Below are 22314 nucleotides of genomic sequence, written 5' to 3'. Positions count from 1 at the left end.
AACGCTTTTTACTGACCTGGGTGGAGCTGGGGGAAAGTTTTACAGAGACGTAGAGGGCTACCTGCTCTTCCTCCAAGTGAGCCCTGGATCGTTGTAGTTTAATTTGAATATTACCTGATTTAACTACTTTGACTGGCTTGTGTTGGCTTTGGCTTGCAATAAAATCATCCTCTGTATCAATTAATGTTTAATTATTTTTTGAGCTTCAAACACTAGTCCATTTCATTGAGAAATTTAGCTGGAAAATATTGATTTGCATCATGGCAACCTTTCCAGATAAAGTCCCTTATCCCCTGCTGTGATGCAGCGTGAGCTTCTCTGCTCTGTTCTGTGACAGGTTTCATGGTGGCACCACAATAGAAATCAAGTGGTTGCAAACAGTGAGCTAATGGACATCATCCTCAATATTCACTTAAAAATTAAACGCGATCTTTCAGTATGGGGGATAAAGTGCTGGACATCAGGCATTGCCATCCACTCAGCCATAACACTTTAAACTTAAACAACAAATAAATAGACTTAGAAACCTTTTAGAGAGAGAATGTGCCCTAAGCTACTTCGGTGTAGTTGTGTTTTTTCTCCACAGCACCAACTCCCACGTCTGGTCAGAGCTTAAGCATAGTAACCCTCCTTGATTAAGCTTTTCTTGATGTCTCTTGCTCTTGTAAGTCCTATTTTCCTTGACTATGGCAACTCAGGGCCAGTTAGACAGATGGATGAGGGACACAGTCAAGAAGGATCAATGAGTTAGATATTCACTCGTCCTTGTAAAGAAGGATTTGTCTCAGTGAACGTGTAAACCCTGAGGACACGCAGTCAAATATGAACTGTATGCAGCCTGGGAGGAGAAAAGTTTGGAGCCATATAAAACATTTGGTGCTTTGTTAAATGTTAGTGGCAGAAGATCCACATATACTCACTCCCATTTAACAACCTTTTCAATAATACTTAAACAGCGTTACTCTGTCTGTTGCCTCTGTAACTGCAGGTCATTTATTACACCTAACATAAAAACAGCATGTTTGCATTGAACTGAAGGATACTTAGGCTCAAGGATAAGGCTGCAGGCATGAAAGCAGCCCCTTCTCTCTCTCAGTGTGCAAGGAAAACCAACAGCCAGGCTGTGTTGGCTGGCGATCTGGCACAGCTCATGCTGTTTTCATTCGGTGCTCTATGTGTTTCTGCTGTTTGAGTCTAATGGATCCAGGAGCCCCAGTCCTATCCATGTGGACTCAGAAGATATGGAGTGCCTGGCGGGGGAAGCTTCTCAGCACTATCATAAATCAACAGAGCAGCTGCTGACACTTGGATTCAAAGACACCATCTTTGGCAATGTTATTAGACTTTAAATACTTGATAAAAAAATGTCTCTGGTGTCACTTTGCAGCAATTATTTTCATTCTTGAACTATTATCCAATCGTGATATGTCATATCCTGTAGTAAAACAGAGCTTAGCAGACAAACAGTGGAGTTTTGAAGTAGGGCTGGGGATCGATTCAAATGTCAAGAATTGATTCGATTCCGATTCTTAAGATTCAGAATCGATTATCAAGATTTGATTCGATCCGATTCGATTTGATTCCGATATTCAGGGCAGCAAACAGAGATGGATGAAATCGGTTTCATTTTTTCCCACATTCCGTTTTTATTTGTTCCATTTTCGGTCTATTTTGGTTTTTAATTTTTGAGCATTTGGTTTTTAGCATTTTTTGCAAATGTAACCCCAAGACAGTATATAAAGAAATGAAATATAGACAATTTATGCAATTACAACCTAACACTTTAATGTTTTCATACCTTTAGACATATTTAAAGGCAAAAACATGGCACCAGTTATTCTCGTGTCCAACAAAACATTCCTTTTTTGGGGATAAACAAAAAAATAACCAAAAGTTGTAATGTAATGATGAAATAAATAAGATAAAAAAAATAGAAAAAAATCGATCTTTAGACATAGGAATCGATTTTTAGGAATTAGTATGAGAATCGATTTAGAATTGGGGAATCGATTTTTTCAACAAAGGCCTATTTTGAAGTGCGTTGTTTATTCTTTATCTTGTGATTCACTTTCAATACATTATTTTGACATAATCCATAAAAATAGTTCAGTTGGTCAAACCGTGCAATGATTATTATTATACTAATTATTTAATGTCAAGGCACAGATTTCATCCCTCCCCATAGATATTACTAACACTGAGATGTTGACTGATAGAACTAGTTTACAAGTGTCAGCACATTTAAATCAGAAAGAGGGCAGAGAGAATGTGCCAAATGGGCAGTCTTTTAGCAGTTTGAATTATTTTAGCTGTCCATGTGGCATTGAAATGTGGTTAACACTATATGTTTGGAGAATAATCAGTTAAAAGCACAAAGTGGTTTGGAGTATCATGGTGTTCATTTGTTAAATTGTCAAAAAGGATGAAAAACATTTTAAGATAAAATAAGCACAGGATTATGTGTATATCTTTTTGGGGTTTCTTTAAATCATATATAAAGACACAGGTTCATTGTGACTTTAAGAAAATGAGCTCCTTTAATTGTTTGTGTGCAAATCCTTATGTTTATTTCTGTGTACCTGATCTCTTTTTTTCCCTTCTATCTATGCTTCTGTCTATTTCTCCCAGAAGGACTTGCCCCTACCTCGCAAAAACAGCAGGTGAGTGTTTCCTTTGTTTATACCATTTTTCCACTTTACCATCCCTCCCTCCTTTCTGCCACCTGTCTTTTATATTCTCTCTGGGGGGGGGTATTTTTCTGTCCCCCCATGAAAACAAATAATCACGCTAAGCTGCTGTGCATCATCTCAATCACCAGCAAGGTCTCTGAGTTTATATCAGTTTTTGGATCATCATGATTGGTACATTATGTCTGATCCAGAGCAGGGTTGGCGTGTCAGGCTGATTATGGCCAGCTGAGCAGGGGATGCTGTCCATGGTGCTGGAAACTATCCTGCCTTTTCCACTTGCTTACTCTTTATCTCTCTCTTCCCTTTGCTTGGCTATTAATCCATTACCGTCCAACTCTCATTTTCATTCCTCACCCTTTTCACTTGATCCAACTACATGTCCCTATTTAGTTAATCCCTTCCACCTCCTGTCCCTCTTGATCTCTCTGTGTCTGATTGGCTTTGGTTGTTCATTGTTTGTTTCCAAACATAAAACAGTATTATGCCACTGGTATAATACTGTTTTCATGTTATTAAATCTGAACTATGTTTATGTGCATTTCTATAGTGCTTGAATTTTCTATTTACTTGACTTTACAGGAAAATATGCCGCTCTTAATTCCAATATTTCCTAGTTTTACTGCAGTCCCCTATTTGAAAAACTTTAAATATACAGGACTGTCTCAGAAAATTAGAATTTTGTGATTTTCTGTAATGCAATTACAAAAAAAAAAATGTCATACATTCTGGATTCATTACAAATCAACTGAAATATTGCAAGCCTTTTATTATTTTAATATTGCTGATCATGGCTTACAGCTTAAGAAAACTCAAATATCCTATCTCAAAAATTAGAATATTCTGAGAATCTTAATCTTAAACTGTAAGCCATAATCAACAATATTAAAATAATAAAAGACTTGCAATATTTCAGTTGATTTGTAATGAATCCAGAATTATGACATTTATTTTTTTAATTGCATTACAGAAAATAAAGAACTTTATCATAATATTCTAATTTTCTGAAACAGTCCTGTATGTATAAACACAATGGGTTTGGTTTTTTTCCGATTGTACTCTCCAACATTACAATAAGCAGTTCATTTAACTATGTAGACTATACAGAACTGGACATATCCCCTGTGACTTCACTCACAGATTTCCTAAAGAGTTGATTTGAATCTTTTCCTGGGATATCTGGGCAGGGCCATATTGGTAGTAGCTGACCATAACCTGGTTTTGATTTACTCCAGTTAATCAAAAAAATGAGTAAATGGGCAGAACAAGCAAGCCTACAGGACACCTGGAACATGCCTGCTAAAGCTCAGTTACCACAAATTATCAATTTTAGCTCTGCTCAGCTCATTCTACCTTACATTCATTTGATCAAATGGTTCAATTCATCCTTATTTCTGATGTCGTCACTGAAACGACATGTGATACATGTAATGTTGAAGTCAAAATGAGGACTGAAGGAACTTTGATCATACAGACTCTAAGAAAAGCTGATGCTAAACCGCTGCAATGAGACTATTGGATGGTAAATGATGGCAGCTTTGCGGTCCCTTGGACTGGGCACAGCTGGCTCCCTGCACCTCCAGATGAGCCACCTTCATCATTGGCCTGCACCCTTTCAGATGAGTCCCGGCCCTGCTCCAGGACACAGCTGGGACTAACTCCCAAACACTGTAAAGCTGCAGTCATTTAGGTGATGGATCATTAGCCCAGGCTGCCTTCATACTCCAACGCTTTCACACCAATTTATAGCCCGTTGTGGTGGTATGTTAGTCCAATTAACAGGACAACAAAATGTATTATCTTTAAAATAAAAGTGACTATACATAGTTAGGTCTTTAATTACATTTCAAGTCAAGGCTGTGCTAAGTTTTAAATAGGACATGTGATGATAACTATCCATTAACTATAGAGAGCCATTCCTAAAAAGAACACAACCATAATTGTGCATAAATTTGCTGCTTCATATAATTTTATGTGGTACATACAAATTCACCCAGCTACACCGTGGTCATAGATGTGAAATCTAGTTATGGAGGCCAAGGTGTTTTGTTTTTACGAAGCCGTATATATCTTTATTTCTGCTCCAAAGTTGGACAAAAACATAGGCGTTAATGGAGACTAACGTGCTTTTGGAGCCCGTCCCTAGTGTCAGCCAAACAACTTCATTTTTCTTCCCTTCCTGGATTGAATCCGGTTTTACAATCGGATGGTCTTAAAAATGAAAACTTCTCTGACCTGTTGCTGACCATGTTTCATTAGGGAAATGCAGCTGATGTAGTCTAATGTAGACAGACAAAACTGAAAGCATTTGGAAACTATGGTATAGATGCATTCATTTACTTTATGGTTTGCATTTCTGGGTCCCTATGGAGTGGTAGTCTAGTGGCTACAGAGGTGGGCTCAGGTCTGACTCTGGAACCCAGGTTCAAGCCCCAGAAAGGCAACCTAGATGAACCACCTTGGGCCCCTGAGCAAGACCCTTAACCCTTATTGCCCTCCGGGCAAAGTAGTGTGTGTGTTCTCTTAGATGTAAGTAGCTTTGGATAAAAGTGTCTGCTAAATGACAGTACCATTATGTAACGGCCAGTAAGGGCCTGATTAGGTAATGATTAATAATTTAGTTAAAACAGTTAAAAATGGGTAATGATAATTTCATTATAATTCATAAGGTTTACATTGGACTAAAATTCATAATTTAGCAATGTGTAGATACATGATAAAGTGTTTTCTATGTTTTCTATGTTTTGTATTCTAGGTTGTGATGTCACTTTAACTTTGTGACTGTGGTTTGATGTAAGGAGAAGTTAAGTTTCACTTTCAGTTTGAGTCAGAAAATGCTGGAAGCAACACAGTCTTTTGACCGTGCGTTGGACTTGTAATTTACTTTAATCTTTTCAAGTAAACCTTTAAAAGCCAAGGAAAGTTGTCATGTCTCATCGTTCGCGTCCAAAATAGTGTTTTTGTGAACTGACTCAAAAGGTTGTACAAATAAGAGTGAACAGAGTGCTACTACACACTATGTATCCTTTCCTAATTTACCAACCCTGTAACATAAGACAGTCACAATGAGATTACATACAGACATACCTTAACTACAATGTAAACAACTAGAGACACAACTGCTCTGCTCTGTTGTCCTTAGTTGCAAGATTCAAGAGTATAATTGTCATAGACAAAGTATAAACACGTGTTATAACCGTGCAATGAAATTCTCACTTCCCATCGCAAAACAAGAGAAAATCAGCTTTTACGCAGCGAAAGCCTGCATACTGCAACTATCTACATGAGCTGGAAGAAAGCCATTAAAATATCAACCTGTAACAACAATTACTTCCAGCTGTTTTCAGCCTTTTTTCACTTGTGTACATACATACATATCTGTGTGATCCAGAATGGTTGAAGACGAGCTGGTGAACATCTTGGAACACCAAAAGAACCAGTTATTGAGATCCAAATAGGGTTTAAAATGGGTACATTTTACATACTGTAATTGTTGTATGTCAACAGTTACAAACATAAATGATATACTTGGTATATATTGGCCCCAATATGATCTTCATAAGATGACAAGTCACAGGCTATGTGAGCTGCCCCTGAGAGATCAGAAAAACAGTTTGCCAGAGAAGGCAAGCTAAGATTGGAAATATATACTGTATATAATCCTCATTAGAACTTGTCACAGTGCTTGGACCAACTGGAGGCAGTTCAGAGTCAGGAATTGCACTACTCCAATCTTGAAGTATGCCTTAAGTAGTTTCTCTGATACGATTTTCATTACTTTTACGATATTCACAAGGTTAAATGAATTGGTTTTAGAAACTTGTCTTGTGTGTGATTTAAAGGACAAACTCTCTTCAAAAAATGAGGCCAACATTTCTCACAGTATTACTGAATGCCAAAGTGCTGACATCCAGAGTTTACAAATAACTAGAAAGTCTATTTCTGGAGTGTTTAGTTCTTAAGACAACAACATAACTCTTACCTGAGTTCAGCAGCAGGAAATTAGCAATGAGTCAGGACATTAAGACATGTTTAGTTCAGTTAGTTTACCGCTTATCTGGCTTTATTGGATTGGTATAGCTGAGTATCATCTGCATATGACACTTTATACCATGTTGCCTAATAATAGTCCATATTAGAGTGAAATATCTGAATGCTTCCTCCATTGGAGTTTATACCTACCTATTATTGTGAGGAATATCTAATGCAACCAACAGTGTGATGATAAGACTTCTAAATGTGTTTCATTACAACCTATTTACTGCACTTCATAAGACTAAAGAATATGTATGAATTTGTATTAAAGTTTGTCTACTATTTGAGTCATTTTCCTCTTTCCTTGTTTTCTCATCCTGAGTCATAGGGTATGTAAATGTTTTTGTCCACACCATAGCCTCCTATTCATCACCCTGCTGTCCCTCCACTTCCACTGCTACCTTGTAATTTCTCCATCACACCGTTGTCTCCTGAGACATTTTTCATTTGGATTCTGCATGTCACTGGCTCCCTCAAACACATCCCATCTTCCCCTGTAGGATGCCACTATTCCAACATCCATTATGGATGAGCTCACCGAAGCCGGCTTCACATCCAATCTATCTTCTGCATTCATTCATGGGTAAACAGCCATTCAGACCTGTCGTACATGTGTGTCATACATCATCAGTAGCTATGCTTCCTTAATCTTTAATTCCATTCAAAACCTATTTCACAGTTATGTACCAGTTTGCTTTTTCTGCAGAGATATGCCAGCCTCCTTTACGCTCCTCTTTCCTCATTCATGGTATAAGTAGCCTGCAGCGAAAGCTTTTAACTGTAACAAAAAACACAAAACAGAAGTGCAATTCACCATGCTGCACTACTGTATGTATGGCACCTTAGCCTTGAGAAAATGCTCCATAATCCCCTGCTGCCTTTTGTTGTTCCTGTCTAAGAGACCGACCCACCCTTCCTCCATCCCTCTGTCTGTGTTGCTTCATCACTCCCTGGCTTTCTCTCTGCTTCTCCTTCGCTCTCTCACCTTTGCTTTTCGGACACACTCGCTCAGGCACGCAGACATCCCAGGGTGTGGGACCTGAGCGTTGCATCGCGATTGATTTTTGCCAGAAACCTGCCGCTTTGTGACTGGTCCTCCTCAGTGTTCAGCTACTGCTGATGCTGTTGCTCAGAGTTACAGTCACAGAGGATATCTGATCAACACCATGTTCCGACGCACTAAGAGGTACACCAAGAAGCTGGGACAGAATCATGATGATCTGCTTTCTGTGGTGTGCGGAGTGTATGGTGTGTTCCGTTCATTTCCTTTTCCACAATATGTTTTTTCTCTGTATTTATTCTATGTGTGTGTGTGTCAGGTGTGTGTGTGTGTGTGTGCGTGCGTGTGTGTCTGTGTATATGTGTCATTCTGCAGTATATATTACCCAGCAGTGACCGGTGTGTACGGAAATAACCGCATGTGTCTAACTTGGTTTAAGATGCCTGTATTTTTGTGCTGAGTGTACACATCTAGAGGTCAGTTTAGTTTTTTTCCTCCTTCCTGCTGTTTCAGTCCTATCGAAGGTCTGTTAGCATACGCATGCAAAGCCTTCCCATCAGATTGCATGTCAAGACTTACCAGTTTTCAAATTCGGATGAGAGGATTTCTTAGGATTCTACATAAGCGATGTGCAGCCTAACAAATTTAATGCTGAATGAATTGCAAGGATATCTATATGTTTAAGAGAGGGACTTACATACATACTTACTTAGCCATAGTTGCACATTGGTTGAACATTACATTTTGTTCAGATATAATTATTAGATGATGAATTCCACATATTTGGTTTTCATAATCTTGCTCTTTAGACAGAATAATCTGCAAGCAAGTTACTACATGGTAAAGAACATTAGAGGCCAAAACTGGTGATATCATCTGATCAAACTCTGGATTTCCCCCTTTTAATATATGCAGTGTAGAGGAGTACCGTTCATGAGATGTGACTGTGATGTGTAAAAGAGGACATGGTCTCTTTGAACTTTTCATTTAGTACCATCATCATCACAATCATAATGTCATAACTGCACTCTGCCCAAACGTACTGATGAGAAACTACATGAGAAACTAATGGTCAGCATGAACTTTCTGTGTGATGCTAAAAACCTATGACAGAGTATAAGAGTATAAGAGTAAGAGTATATTTTTTTATATGTATTATGAGTATACATTTACACAATTTAATAAAAAAATACAAAGATGTCAAAAAAATTGTTAAAATTCTCCAATCTCTTTAATAAGATATTGCTCTCCTTAAAAAGTTCAACTTACATAAGTTTCTAAGCCATTTATCATAAAAAAACATCACCTTTAGCTCTCAGTGCAAAACGTTCTACAACAGGAGGTAATTGGATTATAGTAGTAGTATTCATACAGCATCACCGACAACCAGCTTTTATTATAGTATTGAAAATTGAGGAATTTTATTCAGGAAGAAGCTCTGGATGGCTATTCCATCAAACCCTCAAGTGACCTTGAACAGGATTAAGTCAGTATAGGAAATGTAGGGGTGGACGGATGATCCGCAAGCGCAGCGATCAAAATGTTGGGAGTACTACTTATGTAATCATTTTTGTTGGGTCAGCGCTACTATTGTGAGACAGTTTCTCAATATGCATGCTCATCTGTTCTTGGATCGTGGCCGAAGTTACAATACAAGGTCCACATTTACAAGTACAGCTGAATCCACAGGAGTAGGCTTCCTCTGTCCATTTTATTAAGGATACTTTTCCACCAGAGCTGGTTCTGGGCCAGGGCTGGTTCTGGTTCACAACTCATTCAACTTGCGAACCAGCTGAGAACCGGTTTAGTTTTCCACAGCTCGGGGTGCTTAGGGGAGCCACGTTATTACGCCACTGCAAACGTCAGTTACCTCGCTGCGTTTGTGTTGGTGCGAAAGTTGAAGCAACAACAACGTATTCCTCTAATAAGGACTTGGTCCACGTAGCTTCTCCGAGGACCATATCGCTAAAAGACAGGTTGTCTCCTCCACAGACCACTGCTGCTTTGCTGCATCCACATTGATTTGTGGCTTATTTGAAAATGTCGCCGTCTCGCTATTGCCGTTGGCCTTAACAACTCCGCCCCCTCCGCTTACGTAAGTGGTTCTTTCCTCTAGCCCAGCAGATAGTTGGTGCTTCCTTGGAACCGGAGCCAGTTCTTTGTCAGTGGGAACAGAAAGCCCGGTTCCGGTTTCGTGGAGAAGGGGTACCAGTGGAGATTTGTGTAGACCAGTCAAATCAAATCAAATCAACAGCTGCAACATTCTTCCAACCAAGAAGTAGCTAAAATTGCAACTGGCCACTAAAAAAAATAAAAATAAAAAATCTACTGACCACAAGCGGATTGACCCTTGTGATAAAGTATCCAACTCTCCAGAAGAAATAACACTTACAGCCTGGATAGAAATGATAAAGGTTCTGGTCTTCATAGCGAGATTTTAGATGCATGGCAACTGTACAGCTAGCGGCAGGCCGGTAGCTCTGCCGCTAGTTCTAACCTCTTGCTCCTTTCGCTGATCCACACTGGAGGAGTTGTGAAGCTGCTGGCGAATAATGTTGGAGCTACCATTTCAAATTCCCAAAAACCAGATAACAGCTGCGTTCAGCCAGCGCTGTCAGCACAAGCTGCCACCAGCGGCATTCCGCATGATCCCAGTGATGTTATAGAGGGTTTGTCCAGTAGCGAGTCAAGTCACGGTCTGATCATGAACTTCAGAGCATCCGAGTTTTCCGCGCAGTTAAACCCAAAAGTTAAGAAAAAACTATGTTGCTAAACTTGAAAGACTCATTATTACTGAACCTTACAATACGCCGGGATTACTTTGTAAAAGCATTGAAACTGCAACTTCATCAAATATACTCAAATATACACAGCTGGTAGTGCAGCCGTCTCACAGCAAGAAGGTCCTGGGTTCAATTCCCGCCGGGGACGCTGTGGGCACTGAAGTGCGTGTTAGTTACCCCATGACTTCAGCACCCACACCCTGGGTGGGGTTGGTGAAAAGGCCTTTCTGTGTGGAGTTTGCATGTTCTCCCCGTGTTCCCTTGGGTAGCTAATGTGAGCTACCCTCACAAAAACATGCACACAGTTCTGGGCTATACATGCCCCCTCTGGCCAACCGGGGCGCCAGATGGGGTGGGGAGGATCTGGCCGGAATAACGTGATCCTTCCACGACACTTAGCTATGAGCACTGGGAGGATAAAATCGGGATACAAATTAAAAAAAAAAAAAAAAAAGAAACTACAACGAAGCTGCCGGACTTCCAAAATCCCGACATCTACAACTGCCTGATCAACTTTCCTTCGTCCTACTACCTCAAAAATGATAAAAGCCTGGAGGGGTTCAAATGGACTTTATTCCCTGGATTTGTGAACAACATTCAGCTTTAGACTGTCAGCAAATTATTATTTTATCAGTATTTAATTAACAAAGGTGCTCACTAAAGGCAATCGGCATGTTCATTAGAATCAAATGTTCCCATGGATTTTCACCGGATTAATATAACTGAGTATTTTTTGGGTGAGTCATTCACAAGGACTAAATGACCCTCATATGAGGGCATGGTGGTGGTCAGAGAGGATGGTGTTGTTGTGCTTGGAGCCCACTGCAACTGCACAGCTGGATTTGATGACAGCTCTCTCAATTGTCAGCTGTCTTGGGGTCACGTTCGATTAAAATCTGATTAAATAGCTTTATGTGTTCCCCTTTTTCTAAGAGGAAAGTGCACAACAGCTGTAGGGCATCGTTTCTACCATCCACCGACACAGAAACGTCCTTCCCGCCAGCTTCAGCTTCACTTCCAAAATGGCTTTGTTTACATGATAGAGTGGTGCATGCTGGGAATTCTGACGTCACGGTCTGGAGCTATATGGAGTAGACGTGAGATAGCAAAGTATCCCAGGATGCATTGCTCATCAACAAAGAGAAGCATTGGAGTTATGACTTAATTTGTTGTGCAACAGAACATATTCTTCCAAATGTAATCAATATTTACTAAAGAAAAAAGTTGGAAGTAGTGAAAAAAAATTAATATAAAATTTTAATGCAAAAATTTACAAATGATTAATTAATTAGATGTTTTCATGTTTTTTTGGTTCTAACTTAAAATTTGTCTGTTTGAAAATGTACTTTCTGTTTGTTTTTTGTCTCCACTGAACATTATATATGAAATTTGATTAAATCTTGTACAAAGGCATTCACTGTAATGCAAAGTAAAAATTGTCATCGGAGTCCAGGGTTCATTTGAGTTCTATTAATATTAAGAATAAGTATTTTTTTAATGGTTAACCAAACAACATCAAGCACGCTGCTGTTCCACTCGCAGAAAGACCAGACTGTCCTCTGAAGTGCATTTAGCTGAGTCAAATTTGTCACTTATGATGTATGAAAGTCCAAACAAGGTGTACTTGGTATAAAAGTCCAAACAAGGTGTACTTGGTAATGACTAATGTTAGCATGCTTAACCTTGTCTCTGCTAAATTTGCGTCAGCATGCTAATCCTTATTTCTAAGCTGTTTTGATGGGTCTTTGCGAGCTTGAGACCAGAGAAGACCAAAATGATCTGTGAATGAACCTAAAAAAAATAGTGTTCCTTCCCTGGGTGCGTTTAAATGAAAATAAGTGAGACCCTTGACACTATTACACATCCATCCATTCCTTATCTATACCTGCTTATTTCTATTTAGGGTCACGGGACTCTGCTGGAATCAATCTTCTGAGACTATTTTTATTTAGACTAAAATGAAAAAAAAATAGCTTTACATTTGACCTCCAATTATAACACTAGGATCCTGATGTGAACGTAACTGTACGGCAGTGAAATGCTGGATCTGTGACTCATCAAAGAGACACTTCTGGCCGAGCTGCAGGTTGATGGTTTCACTGCCAGCCAGTGATCACTTTAGTAGACAGAATCACATACATTTAGGAGCAGTTTGAGGCCGATTATTCTCCTGTCTGACTCAATTATGCTGAGCAATGCTTGAATTTGGATGTCTTGGCAGGAGGGTTTCTTTTGTAAGCTATTGTGTTCTTCTGCTTTGCTTGACCTCATTTAAATTGCATGGTTTATTATTCCATATCCATTTAAATGGATAAACATGAACCATGTGTTCTCCTTTGTGATTCTAACAGATACAGTAGTTTTACCCACTCTAATTAAAAAAAAAGTTTGAATTTAAGCTTACATTCAGGCAAAACGGGTTTCCTCTTAGCCACTGACCTTGGTGGATGTCATGCTGAGTCTCTGAGAGAGGATTCATAGTCCCCTGCTGATGAGGGATTAAACCCGCTTTTATTATGGGAGGGACTCTGAAAATGGTCCACCTGAGCCCTGAGATGTGGTTAGATGGAAATGATGCTTCCTTTTCAACCTTTGTAATGCCTGGTGCTGCTGTGGTGCTTAAAAACAAGAAATAATTATGTAAAAAAATCCAACAATGTCTCTCAAAAGCTGGTTTAGTGTATGTGTTGGTCAGTTATGCTTTGGGAATTTTCCATTTAGTTGCTTAAAAATACATTGCTTAGCTGGTGAACCTGCATGATGAGTAGGCAAAGTCACAGCCAGTAGCCAGGGGAGAGAATAACAGGAGAATGAGTGATTAAAGTGAAAGAAGGAGGCTGTGCAGGAGGTGAAACGAGGATACGAGGGCCCTGGGGTGATATCTGTGTCTGCTCTTCCATTACGAACCAGCTCACTGAGGTTATTTGAGCATACACACCACGTTTACTAGCTTAGACTCTGTTGTCTCTGTCACTTTTGTGTCATTCAATTTGCTTATATTATGACGCTCCTTTCATTCATTCATACATTTCTGTAAGTTCTAGTTTGTTTGCCTTTTGTATGTTAAGGAAAGATTCATTTCATGGCAAGATTATTACATTTATATACGTTTTATTTTTTTACATACGTGCATTTGTGAATATGTGCTTGTATTGGGGTCTTTGTGATGCCCGTTTGAGTTGAAGACTTTGGGGGGATGAAAATTGTGTTTTTCTTCATGTTCTGACACATCCTAACCTGCTGTATGAAGTTTGTGACTTGGTTAACCTTGCATTTAAGTACAGGTTAAACTTAAGGGTATGGTTTAGGTTAAACATGCATTTGGGACATTTTTGTTTAGGCAAAGAGCTGGGGATTGTATTATGTCAGAGCCCTTGTAAAGAGAGTCCAGAAAAATCTGCCTGAAGTCAGTACTACATCCTCTTAAAGGTGGCTATACATGCTTGTGTATGTGTGTGCGTGTGTTTGTGTCCCCGCGGTAATGTGGCTCAGGTGTGCGGTGCTGTTGCACAAACACACAAACATATGATCACGTCCAACTTTGTGCTTTTATCATACGCAGCTGTCATACTTACAGTGTGCCCAACAGCCTCACGTTCATGAACACTCTCCCTCTGTAACTAAATAAGGACTTAGACTTCATCTAATCAATTATGTACAAGCTAAAGCAAGTCAGCTGGAGGCCAGGGCACCGGGGTCGCATTTAAGGGTGCGTCCTGCAAAATGTCGCAGCCTTCCCTAAGGACACGGGTTTAATACCCATAAGCTTACAGCTGCTCCATCTTTCATTAACTCCTATTTTCGGTGAAAGGCACCGCCTTTCTTCTCCTGTAACTGTAATGGAAATCTTATCCTCTTTGATCCTCTTTTCTCCTGCAGGATAGCTGTCGTGGCTTCTCTTACAGGAAGAACACACCTTTTCACGACACTGGCTGCTGCATTGCCCTAAATTTACTCATCCCTGATATGTCCACTGCTGTGTAATTCCACAGAGCAACACATATGATCTGAACCTGCTACATCCCACCCAGGTGGCTTTGATGGGTGTTAGGGTGCCAGAAAGCTAAGGAGACTGTTGGATTTCCATGACACTTTTTTGCAAAACAAGAGCAATATGGAGCTAAAACAGTCTCATAATTCACAGATGCACACGCCGATCCACAAATACACAGGACAAAATTTACAAATGCACAGACCGATACACAAATGCACAGGATAAAATTCACAAATGCACAGACCGATCCACAAATACACAGGGCAAAATTCACAAATGCACAGACCGATTCACAAATGCACACGCCGATCCGCAAATGCACAGGACAAGGTTCACAAATGCACAGACTGATTCACAAATGCACAGAACAATTCACACGTGCGTAGGACAAGATACATATTTGTGGATTGAGTCACGTCAGGGGAGTCTCAAAAGTCACACGCAAATCCAGCGCAGCTCACAGACAAAAAACGTTTCTAAATCAGGTTATATTTGTGTGTGCATCAAAAATACATTTGTGTATCTTGTGAATCGGTCTGTGCATTTGTGAATTTTGTCCTGTGCATTTGTGAATTATGACACTGTTCTAGCCCCATAGAGCAACAACTCTGAAATGGAGGCGAGGTACCGCTGCAGGGGCTGAATGGTGTTTTCCTTTTTATGAGCGTAACTCTCAGAGTTCTCTCCATATACAGTTAAAGCAATGGCTGCAGTGTTAAGTCATGTGACCCATAGGTTTTTTCGATAAGCCGTTTTAAAGCCTGTTTCTCTTAGAGCTGAGTGCAGCCATGTTGCTCAGGAAGCTGACGGTAATACGGTATGTCGATCAAAGTAAGCTGTGGCTACCTGCTCCTTCAGCCGATCCCCACCAAATATCTGCAGAGCTGTCAGCAGACGTTGACAGCAGACGTTGACAGCAGAATAGGCCATTTCACATGTTGGCTCAATGTCAAATCAAAAATGACTGTTGTGTTTGGCCGACGCTGGGTTCATACAAACGGGTGGTTGCTTGCTAATCGGTGGCATGATGATTGCAGATGAGGAAGTGATAATGGGTAGTCACTAGGGGTGGGTATTGCCAAGGCCCTCACGATACGATACACATCACAATACTTGAGTCACGATACGATATTGCAATATTCAAATTTTGCGATATATTGCAATGATATACATAGTTCACTGAAAACTGTAAAAGGCATTATGCATCTTAAATTAAGTTGCACATACATCAGAGAATAGTGATAATAATGATAACAATGTCATTGAAATTATCATACCGTTTATCGTGACTATACAAGCTAAAGTTACAACATATTTGCATATATTTTTAATATTATTTACATAATATGTAAATAATATTAACAATATTATTTAAGCCCATGTATACAATAAAGTCATACTGGATTTACAAGTCGCCTGAAACATGATTTATTATAAAAAAAAGGATATACACATTTTGAATATTGATATTGAAACGGCAAGCAAAGCATCGCGATATATTGCCATATTGATATTTTTGCCCATCCCTGGTAGTCACTGGTTGAGCTAACTGTCAACCGTATTGGAAATACATTGATTGTTTATACAATCTCTATTGAAGTGGTACAAAATAATTCACCCCCCTCAGAATTGTGATTGGTGTAAATCAAACAATGGAGACCCAAACGGTTTTTTGAACCAGGCAGTAAATAAGTTTGTTTCTGTTTTAAAGTTGGACATTTTAGCTTCGGATTCAATCGAGATTGCCTCACTGTTGGAGCCAGCTTTTATCGGTCAGTCCAGGAACTGCAACAAATCTTAGTTCCACATGAGACTCAACCCAGAAGTTAGATGGTTGCCGCTTGGTTCTCTCTCCGTATCTCTGCACCTCTCCAAATGTTGTCATGCGAGACTTCTCTTCAAAAGAAAGAAGAAGATGTCGACTTTGAAAAAGTTGGGCGAAGGCATCTTTAGTTTTGGACAAATTATTGCGACTGCTCTACCGCTAAAATACTCAACAGAAGATGAAGGTAGTAGATGATACATTCAAATGATTATTCAGAGAGGAAGCTGTTTTGTGGTGCAGTGAAGGTTTTGACGACCTTGGGTTGACCGTCTCTACACCACATTCATTGATGCCGGGGATGTGTGAATGCAAAAAAGGGGTTTCCATTACACTTTTGGACTAAACTGGTCCATCCCCATGTCTGAAAAACCACCTGATGAAAAACGTAAAAAGGTTTTTGCAACATTTGACACTTTTTCTTTCCATTACAGGTTTTTTATTTGCAGAATGAAGCGTTTGTGCAGTTCTAGTGGTAATAGGAACTCACTGACGAGGTGAACGAGGGCCATGGTGTCTGTTTGGCGTTTCTCCCGTTCATGCAGTGATTTTCACATTAAACACGGTGACATTAAACACAGTGCTCTGTGCAGTCCCGTGGGGGTCTGGTGGAGCTGATTGAAGGCCGTGTCCTGCCTCACGCCCAAGGCAATACTCTTTTCAGGCCCTTTCCTACTGCTGATTGCATGAACCTGTGGTTAATACTGCGAGATTTATTTATACACCACAGGAAAGCAATTTATATACCGTTTAATGTGTGGCAGTGCATTGTATGCACTCTTTAAATTATCCCTGGGCCCAGTGGGGAAATCATTAGCTCAATCTGCTGACACCAAATTAACCAGCAGCAGTTAAAGCGCCAGGTTAAATTATTAAAGCAAATATTTCATGTTGCAGCTTTTTTTTTCTCCCTTTTTTCTCTTTTTTTGTTTGTCTACATTATCTACTGATAAAAACCGCAGGTCTTTCAAAACTGAACTTCTCAACATGTTCATGACTTATTTTAATGGAGAATAAAACTACAGGACTGTCTCAGAAAATTAGAATATTGTGATTTTCTGTAATGCAATTATAAAAACAAAAATGTCATACATTCTGGATTCATTACAAATCAACTGAAATATTGCAAGCCTTTTATCATTTTAATATTGCTGATCATGGTTTACAGCTTAAGAAAACAAAAAATTAGAATATTCTGGGAATATTAATCTTAAACTGTAAACCATAATCAGCAATATTAAAATAATAAAAGGCTTGCAATATTTCAGTTGATTTGTAATGAATCCAGAATGTATGACATTTTTTTTTTTTTAATTGCATTACAGAAAATAAAGAACTTTATCACAATATTCTAATTTTCTGAGACAGTCATGTAGATGCAGAAGTGAATTTGATTTTCCTTCACTCCAAAGTAGAAACCCAAGAATGTGGTGCGTTATTTGTTTATTTAGATATCAGTTCGAGTGAGTCAGACTCCATATTTCTGTTTCTCCAGACGCTTCTCAGAAAGTCTCGTTACAGCATGTACATTTCCTGAGCTTGCAGACTTAGTTGAGCTGGTGATGTTTGTCTGTTCGTGTGGCTTCCTGTTCGTTATCCTTGTAATGAAATAACACTTCTGACAAAGTTCCTCCAGCCCTGCTGCTGACACCTCCTTTCTTTAAGTGTTAAGAGCCTAGGTTATTTTTATTTATTTCACACCTGTGACAAGTCTGCCATCATTTGTTTTAGTGGGCATGTGTTGTCCACAGTCCAAACAGTTCTGCTCTGCAGCTACTTTCCTTTTCATGATGCTGATGATTTATGTCACCATGAGATCATTTAATGAGCGTCCGCCCTCCTCCGTCTCTCTTCCTCTCTCGCTCTCTCGCTCTCTCGCTCTCTCGCTCCAGCTTCGATCAAGTAACCTGTCTGACTTCTGTAATGAGCAGTGTTTCTTTCCCTCCTCCCCTGTGGTCCCTGGTTGGTATTATCACGGGTCTCTCTGCAGCCCTCTGCGTAGCAACAAGCCGTCATGTGACCACGACTCCCTCACCTCTGTTTCATCCCCTCCAGGCTGGTAGACACTGGAAACATTTTCCCCTGCTTTCTGCCACGGAAACAAATTGCTTAAGATTTTTCATGTTATTTTAAAATGTAATGACACCATTTTTATTTAGAAAGTGAAGTTCAAAGCACCGAACAGCAGATATGTCTGGTCTCTGAATTCTCTTCTCTTCCTCCCAACTGTCCCTGTAAGAGTGTTCATAAACATATTGCTGGTGGTTTTTATCTAAACCAGACCTCCAGATCTGCAGCACTTTCCTCCCTTTCCTGTTTTTCCTTTCTTTGAACTATCACTCCATCTGTGTCTGTGCTTAACTATTTCATCTTTGCATCTGCTTCTTTGTCATTTTCTAATGAAAGGACGGTTTGGTTTGATAGATATTAAATGTCTACTGCTATTAACTCAAGGAATGAGCGTGAAAGATGAAGACTTTGGTTTATCTGGCTTCGTTTGTGTGCCATCCTGTTTTTTTTTGTCATCTGCTCATGCACGGTTACCCCCGAGGTGATCTTTCTGTGCATCCCATCAGAGAGTGTGTATGCAAAAGAAAAAAGAACAAAACAAACTAGGCCATGTTTACCTTACTAGTGGGGGATGAGCTCCACTGAGAATGCTTTTAACCTTTTTCTGCATCTTTTTTTCATATTTTCCATGCTGCCTTTACAGTCCTCATATTTCCAGAGGGCTACTTTCCTTGATTTTGCTTTAATGTCACACTTGTTCCAGCTAACCCTGTTTCACAGTTGTTATCGCTTCATTACCCTTACCTTAGTCCCTCTCTCTAGGGATTAGCCAGTGTAAGCCAATTTTGGTGGGGTTCATCAATCCCTTACTTCCCTCCTCTCCATCCATCGAGCCAGAAACAGGCCACGGGCTTCACGCTGAAATTTGTGATCGGCATCAGCAGCGCCGTAGAGCGCACAGTTTTACAAACAGCACTGAATGCTGAGAATGTTTTATACGGAGGAATCTCAAGGCCAAGCAATATGGGTCTTTGTGTGTTTACAGCACGCCTCTATTGATTTCCTGCAGCACTGACGATCCATAAAGAAAGAATATACCTGCTTGTGAGTCTCTGCGTACGTGTCATCATATCCTATATATATATGTATATATATATATATATATATATATATATATATATATATATTAGGGCTGGGCGGTATGGACCAAAAGTCATATCTCGATATTTTCTAGCTGAATGCGATACTATATATATATCGATATTTTTTCTTTGCCATAATTGGGGTTTTCCCCCAAAGCATTATAGCATAGCATCTCTGTTAGCTTCATTTTTTCTGAGGCAAACCCTTAAAAAAAACAGTCAGTTTTAATACAAAGCCTCGTGCCAAATGTCACACAGGTACATTTATTAACAGAGGTCTGCACAATATCAAAATGTATAAAACAAATGAAATAAAAATAAACTGCCTGCATATATAGAATAAAAATGATTCTTGAATAAAATAAAACAAATATCCCTTTCCTGCATAACAATTAAATTAAAATACACTGTGCAATTAATACAATGTAGACAGTAACAGGCAGACTTTTCCACTGAGGTTGACAGTTGTGCAAATAACAAAACATTTGTGCAAATCTCAAATAAAACATTCAAGTCAATTTGTCACAAAATAATCTATATCAAAATCATAAAAAAAAAAAAATCTTGATATAAACGATATTGTCTCAATATATCGCCCAGCCCTAATATATATATATATATATATATATATATATATATATATATATATATATATATATATATATATATATATATATATATATATATATATATATATATATATATATATATATATATATACATATATATATATATATATATATATATATATATATATATACACTGTATATGGGCTGGCAGTGGTGATTGATTTTGCAGGGATCATTAAGGCCAGGGTGTGTTAGATCCCTGCATCGTTAAAGGTGCAATGGTTTTAGGTGGATATAATTGATAAAGGTGAGAAAGTGTGAAATTGCACAATAACGGTTATCTGGCCTGAGCTCTCAATCCATGCTATTGGCTGATGAGATCAATATCCATAAAGCTAGTTATAGATCTGATTGATCAGGATCAGGAGTCCCCTATCTGCCCTTTGTTGGGAAGCGAGCGTTTGTCTTGTGTCTGGTCATACGAAACCTCTACAGAGCGTGACAAGAACGTGAACAAATAGTGCTACGTAAGCAAGTCCGTTCAGAAATATCCACAGGTATTTTCTATCATAAGACTTGTTTTTTTTCACAGTCTTGTTTCATAAGACAGTGTTTTCCTCTTTCCTGGTGTCACAGTGTCTCCTCCTCTGTGCCATCTTGGTCTCGTTGTGTTGATCTTGGCATAACTGCACTGCCTGTCTGTGGTGGACTTGGAGTGTGTGTGTGTGTGTGTGTGTGTGTGTGTGTGTGTGTGTGTGTGTGTGTGTGTGTGTGTGTGTGTGTGTGTGTGTGTGTGTGTGTGTGTGTGTGTGTGTGTGTGTGTGTGTGTGTGTCCGTGTGCTCACATGGGAACCCACGTGACGGGCGACTGCAACCCACGTGACGGGCGACTGCTCTTTATCCAGCAGCATAGACGAGATGATGCAGTCTGGCTTTGTTCTCTCCTCTTTGTTCCCGCTGTATTTGTTTGCATCTATTAAGGCTCTCATATCTTCTGGAGAGCAAAGCACTTTGTGCAGTGGATGTTGAAAGAGGCTTCAGATTAAAAGGCACATCTGGGGGGCGTTCTGACAACATAAATGGATCCTGCAAATGCAATCTCTTTCTCTGTTTACTACTTAGAAGTGTGAGTTAGGTGAAGGATTTTCAGTGTGAATGTGTTTGAAGTTGAAGATTTGAAGTGACTCATTTTGCTCGTTCCAACATAATTAAGTGAGGTAATGGTAAGTGGGTGTTTCTGCACATCTCGTTTTCTCCTGTCCCTCCCACTCTCCTCCAACTCGCCTCACATCTTACCTCAGGTAGGGTTAGCCGTACAGGGATGGATTACTGAGGAAATGTAATTATCTCTATCACTGTTGTGCGCCGACAGTAAGCCACCTATTTGCTTCTTGCGCATATATTAAAGGGGACCTATTATGGCGTCTAATACCTATTTTAAACAGGCCTTGAATGTCTTAAAAACAAACTTTTGATTGTTTTTGCTAAATAAATTAGAAATTCAGCCTCTAAACCATGTCTTTATCTTCCCATTCTCTAACCTCATTATCTATGAGGGATTCTGAGTGGGCGGGGCTATGATGATGAGGCACAGTGCTGATTGGCTGCTTGACGCAATGATGCGATACACCGCTACGAAAAGATTGCGGAAGCTCCGGCCGGCGGAGTTATTATTACACCGTGTCCTAATAACTGCATGCGATGCAACCGAGCGTCAGTGACAAAATCAATTCCATTGCTTTATTTTCTATTGGACTGTCCTAACTGGCCGCAGCGACGCAGCGACGCGTTTTGAGCTGAACATTTGTCGGATGCCCTGCTTCTATTTTCTTCCTGTCGCTCGCTTTGAAAGCCGGTTGGAAGCGCTGTAGGAAACAGTCATGGATGAGGAACGGTTGATCCAGTTAGTTGAAATGAGAAGTTATCTCTATGATTCCTCCTCATTTCACTACAAAAACCTCAATAAAGTGGCAGCTGCTGGAGGGAGATGAACAGAGAGCGTCCGATGTCACGCAGTGCTACGATAGTCGGACACTCATGCAGTTACACGGTTTTATAGTTGTGGGCGTGGTTTGCATTTTGGTTACGTAACGAAAGGGAGCAGAATCTGAACGGCTCGTAGAAGTCACATCACACTGGACGGCTCATCCGAGCGGGCTGTACAGAATTTGGTTGCTTTCCTCCTTCTCTGAGTTGAGGGGAGGCCACTTTATATATGTTAAAGCAAGAAAGTACATGTTTTTCATAATAGGTCCCCTTTAATGCACAGCGG

At 39.6% G+C, this 22314-nt stretch overlaps 1 protein-coding gene across 3 annotated transcripts in view; it reads left to right on the top strand.

The window, feature by feature from the left end:
• LOC133422403 (microtubule-associated serine/threonine-protein kinase 1-like) overlaps nt 1–22314 on the top strand; it is a 61175-nt gene that overhangs the window by 5784 nt on the left and 33077 nt on the right. The window contains exon 2 of one of the 3 annotated variants that reach the window (XM_061712378.1): nt 2632–2660. In XM_061712378.1, coding sequence (XP_061568362.1) covers nt 2632–2660 — 29 coding nt within the window. Of the gene's footprint in view, nt 1–2628; nt 2661–7838; nt 7909–22314 lie in introns of those variants that run through there. The other 2 variants (XM_061712377.1, XM_061712379.1) reach the window with 2 other exon arrangements.

The sequence above is a fragment of the Cololabis saira genome, chromosome 21, assembly GCF_033807715.1.
Source record: "Cololabis saira isolate AMF1-May2022 chromosome 21, fColSai1.1, whole genome shotgun sequence".
NCBI lineage: Eukaryota > Metazoa > Chordata > Actinopteri > Beloniformes > Belonidae > Cololabis > Cololabis saira.
The sequence above is the reverse complement of the archived record's forward strand: the minus strand, read 5'-3'. Positions and strand labels throughout refer to the sequence as shown.